The sequence below is a fragment of the Limulus polyphemus genome, unplaced genomic scaffold, assembly GCF_000517525.1.
Source record: "Limulus polyphemus unplaced genomic scaffold, Limulus_polyphemus-2.1.2 Scaffold342, whole genome shotgun sequence".
In the NCBI taxonomy this organism is placed as follows: Eukaryota; Metazoa; Arthropoda; class Merostomata; order Xiphosura; family Limulidae; genus Limulus; species Limulus polyphemus.
The window spans coordinates 347,091-352,561 of NW_013665952.1; the positions used below are offsets into that span (position 1 = coordinate 347,091).

Genomic DNA, 5,471 nt, shown 5'->3' on the forward strand with positions numbered 1-5,471 from the left:
GCCAGAAACTCACCTTTACTACTCTTCGCTTTATCATACATTCAATCCCACTGACTTTTCTTGCCAGGCTTATATATATACTAACAAAGAGGCGTCTTGATCACACTCGAGCTTCCCTGATAATTCGAGAAACTCAGTCGCGCATGCTCTAGCATTATCACATGACTTCCACTGTCGTAACAATATATTGTGTGTTGCTAAAATCAGAGCAGAAAGAGAAATTCCCTCTGCATCTAATAATTTTCGAAAATTTAAAAATCAACCATTTGACCACTTGTTTTATTTAGCAGCAACTTCAAAAATAAAATAAATTACTATATATATATTTTTGTATAAACAGAGGTTTAAAGATCAGTAATAAATAAAGTTAAGAAAAAATGATGGATGTTTTATATAATTTGATAAGAAATTCATTACTTTCTGTGCATTTAAAAAATTGAGGGTTAAATTGATTTTAATGCAGTTTTTGAAATTTACTAATATTATGATTATGATTATGAACAGATGTTCATGTATTATACATTTTCATCTATTATAGTTTGCTGATAAGTCTTCTCACTAAATTTGGAATGTTTAGATGAAATTAAAAATATTCAGACAATGTAACTATTATTTGTCCTATGTTAACACACCATAACTTTACACAGAGAGCAGGAATTTGTTGTAAGTCTAAAGACTTGCACACATGTACATACCTGCTAAGTGTGTTTTCACTGTGTGAAGTTCCTCACCCAGATGGTCACATGTGGCTTCAGCACGAGTCAATTTCACATTCAACTCTACATAAACACAGACACAACAACAACAAGCACAAAAACACAAAGACTAAGGCTTAATAAAAAATAAGATAATGGAGAAAACAATAAACACAACTACATGCAAGACATAAATAAAATAATAATCCAAAATAATTGAGTGCATTTTGGAACAACAAAGTGAGATTTTGTTGCTAACACATTTATATTTTGGACCAGTAAAGTAAAATGTTTCTCTATTAACATATTTTTGAGATCCATTTCAATTTTGGAACAGTAAAATGAGATGCTTATTGTTGATGTATTTTAAATGACATTTCTGTTCTGGATCAGTAAGTAAGATGTTTTCTTACTGATGTAATTTTGAGAGAAATTTAAATTTTAAAACATCAAAGGGAGATTTTATTGCTGATGTATTTTTAAGAGACAATTTTATTTTGTAATGGCAAAACCATCTTTTTTCTGTGATGCTCCAAGGCATTTTCAAGAATGTAAGAAAAGCTAGCCATATTATTACTTGATTAAGCTACCAATAAATGATTTATAGTTACACTTAAAAAGTACATTATTTCTTTAAAGGTTTTTATTTTAAATATATAACATTTCTTTAGTAATTATTCAAATAGTTTTAAGTTTATGGTGTTCTCTGTTAATAATCATTTATTATAACAGCTACTCCTAACTATTTTAATTTCATTTTGTTTATGTCAAAATATTAAAATACTTAGTAAAGAAACATTTGTAGTCAACCCTCAAGTAGAGCACTTAGATCTACAGAGAGCAACACATGGCCTTTGGAACAAACACTTGTAATTATAACAGGCCAGTTTTTGACCCTTATTTACAGTTTTAACAGAATTTTGCAAGATTGCAGAATTTAGCACTTTAAGTTCTAGCATATTACAAGTGTATGTAATCTTAAAATAAAGTTCTTGTAAATTTACAAACATTATCCAGGGTTTGGCCACTTTATTAAAAATTATTTCCTTGCAGACTTGGACCTGAGCTTAAATGCAAGTGCAAGTTAGACTGATCATATGATGTGTCACATGATCCATACAGCACTATATATACGATTGGGAAAAACACATTTGCAGTCAGTCTAACAGATATAGGGAAAGGCAAAGATATTGCAGCATTCAAAAGAGGCATGATAGTAGGTGCACATCTAGCAGGTGCCACATTGGTCAAGACAGTTTTATGAGTAGGTTGCTCCATGACATTGTCATCTGAGTTGATCAGCAATGATAAAATGTGAAGAAAATGTCTGCTGTGAGGGGGAATTCTGGCTACAAACACAGTGACAGAAAGGGGAGAAAGACAGAAAGGAAGACAGGATGGTAAAGTCCAACAGTCATCAAACAATAGACAAAACTGACATACATTAAGTGCATGGGAATCCCTACCCTTGTATGGATGAACCTTGTGAAGAACATTAAAAGAAATGGACTATGGCAGTAGGAAACCACTGGACTCAATTAATAACAAGAAAAATGTCATAAGTGGTATAAAGAAATATTGGACTAATACGGACAGGTGAACGGTGATGCAGACAAATAAATCACACTTTACCCTTTTTTTGTACAAGTAGGAGAAGATAAATTTGGATAGAGCCACAAGAATAACTCACTCCTACTGTGTATTCCTAACTGTCAAGGCCCAGAGTGGTGGAATAATGGTTTGGGGCATGTTTTTCTGGCATACCGTAGGTTCCTTTAGAAAGCAGAATGAATGTCTCAGCATACCTCAGCATTATTTCTGATCAAATGCATCCAGCAATGCTTCATGTGCACCCTGCTGGGGATAGCTACTTCCAAGACAATGGTGCTTCCATCAACCATACCCAATTTGTGTGTGCATGGGTTGAGGTACATGATGGAGATTTCAGGCATCTACCACAATCCCCAGATCTCAATCCAATTGAGCATTTATGGGATAAATGTGAAAGACACATTCAGCATCACTATCTTTTGCCTAACTTGTTTTATAAATTGCAAAAAATATTAATGATCGAATGGGAATAATGCTCGACACCTTGCAGCACCTTGTGGATTCTATGTCACATCGCACCATAATTAATATTTGGGCAAAGTGACCCAACCTATTATTAATTCTTAATAAAGTGTCCAGACTCTGTATATATAATTTCAGACTGAAGCTATTGCAATTTTAGTAGCATGTTCAAAGTGAAACCTCCTTTAAGCAGTTTCATAACATATAGTAGAAAAATATTGCAGAAGGCTACATACAAAACCTGATCCCAAATATGCAAATCCAAGATAAAATCATTTATGAATATGATTACTTTTTCATAACACTAATTTATCATTTAATAGCTTTATTCAGCTAAAAACTGGTATAATTAAACTTATATATATAAATAATTATATAGTTTTCATTATTCCAGTTTTTGCCAAATAAATTTTTGAAATTGAAACTCTGGAACTTTCCTATCTACATATTACCTATTTTTTCTATTATATCAAGTTTAAAATGGGAAAACAAATGTAACAAGTACTATAATTTTTTCCAGCTATTTTATCAAGTATAATTTAGTAGGTGTAGAAAGAAAATACTGTTTATTAAATCATAATAATCATGAGGTAAAATGTCACAAAAAATCAAAACTTGTTCTTACAATGTATAAACAATGTGTAAATATATGAAGAATGTTTCACTGTAAGTTTAAAAAATGCAAAGTAAAACTTACCATCAATTATTTGTAGCTGCTTATTCTGTCTTTGCTTGCCATGTTCTAAGTCTTCACCCTATCAAATTATTCAATTTTACTTATCTTTGATCCATTGTTAAAAGTTGATATTTTTATCCACAGTTAAAACATGATATTTTTGATGAATATTTAAAAACTGGTAATGGACTACTGTTAATAACATTTCGTGCTGATCTAAGTGAAAGTTGTTATTGTAAGTTATATTTAGCTATGAACAACTGTATGTGTTGCAATAATAATTATGTAACCTGAGATATATATATATATTTAAACATCATTAATAATAAATTACAAAATACAACAATAACTAAGAAATATTTAAATAAAAAATAAAATTCAATTGATACTTCATTCGATTCCAAAAAGTTTCATCATGCTATTTAAGGTTATTTGGTTTAAGCTAACTTTTACAATTTCTTAACAGTAAGTGACATATAATACTTTTGATTAATAGTTAAACATATTCCATGTTATCTTTTACTGCTCTATTACAAAAAAATAGCTGAGAATTAAGAACATACATGTTTTTTTACTACATCCAAAAATCACTATTTCAGTTGGTTAAAGTTATAATAATTTTTGTAGCTACTTATGCAGTACCCAGTTTTTTACTGACTTAAATTTGAAACATGTCCCAACTGATCTTAATTATAATAAAATGTAACATTCAACAAAGAATGTCACTGGTGAAAACTCAATTTCTCACCATTTCTTCCAACCTTTTCTTTAAGTTGGTTACTTCTCTCTTGCGGCTTTCAAGAGATGCTTCTAGCTGTAGAATGGTTTCATCCTTCCTGACTATATCGTCCCGCAATTCACTTGTAACATTAGCTTCAGATTCCTTGTAAGATAAAAAGTATAACAAAAACTGACTAAGCTTTTTTAAGCAGCAAACATTTAAGTTACATGATAAGGAAAAATAAATAGCTATTAAAATAATCTTATATGCACTTTGCAAATTAATTCACAATTATGTTTTGTTTTATCAACTAACTTATTCAATTTTCACAATTACAGTGTTTTTTACAACGTTTTAAGAAGAAGCAGAAATGCAGATACAAAGTACAGAAAATAAAAAATCATAGTTGATAAAGGAAAAACAAAATTTCCTGCTAATCAGATTCCTTCCTTCACAAAGTTGATTATTTTCTATTAATTGCTTTGGCACATGTTCATACCAACTGCTTTTTCTGCATTCTGACTACTCTGCTTCATATCTTTCTTAAACATTATGTGTGAAAATACAATGTACTAAAGGTCTAACACCAGGTAGCTTTTAATCTAGGTTACAATTATACAAATTATAAACTATATCCTATTCTATCATTGTGTACATGTTATGCAATATTTGAATGAGTCAGAGTAATATTAGATATACTAACCCCAGATTTATCTAGGCCAAGTAAAAATTAATGTTGTGCATAAATCAGTAGTAGTTCAATTAGGTGAATGAGTCAGTTTAAATTCATGCATGGATTAATAAAAAATGATAATTTTTAACTGTCGATGATTTACTGATTACATAAATGTTTAAGCCACGAAGATTAATAGAGAAAAATTATCAATTAATTTCTATAAAACTGGACTTACTGTATGAAGAGATTAGTTAGTAGCAATTTTTACTTTATTTTTGGAAATTATATATAAATAAAACTGTTTGGTAATGCTTTCAAAATTTTTCAAATATCTTTAAAACATTATTATCCAAAAAACATACCGAAATGATTTAGTGGTTTATCTTTCAGTGTTTCTAAGTTATTTGAAGATAAACTCACCTTTATTTTTTCTAAGAGTTTGATTTTTTCCTCTGATTTGGATAAGACCTGTTTAAGTTTTTCCATCTCTTCCTTGTAACGTTTCAACTCTTCGGTTTCAGTTCTCTCCTACAGACAAAAATGCAATAGTCTCGGCTTAAATCTATGGTTTCATAATCTCCAAACTTTTAGCAATTAATTAATTAGCAAAGTTAATTAAAAATATTTTTA

At 29.9% G+C, this 5,471-nt stretch overlaps 1 protein-coding gene across 11 annotated transcripts in view; it reads right to left on the bottom strand.

Moving 5' to 3' along the window:
* Window positions 1-5,471, bottom strand: part of LOC106457533 (CAP-Gly domain-containing linker protein 1-like) — a 122,654-nt gene that overhangs the window by 38,854 nt on the left and 78,329 nt on the right. For 10 of the 11 annotated variants that reach the window (XM_022383508.1, XM_022383509.1, XM_022383511.1 and 7 more), the window contains 4 exons: window positions 5,262-5,369; window positions 4,193-4,327; window positions 3,466-3,523; window positions 696-779 (listed from right to left, as the gene is read on the bottom strand). In XM_022383508.1, the coding sequence (XP_022239216.1) occupies window positions 696-779; window positions 3,466-3,523; window positions 4,193-4,327; window positions 5,262-5,369 (385 nt within the window). The remainder of the gene's footprint in view (window positions 1-695; window positions 780-3,465; window positions 3,524-4,192; window positions 4,328-5,261; window positions 5,370-5,471) is intronic. The other variant, XM_022383512.1, reaches the window with a different exon arrangement.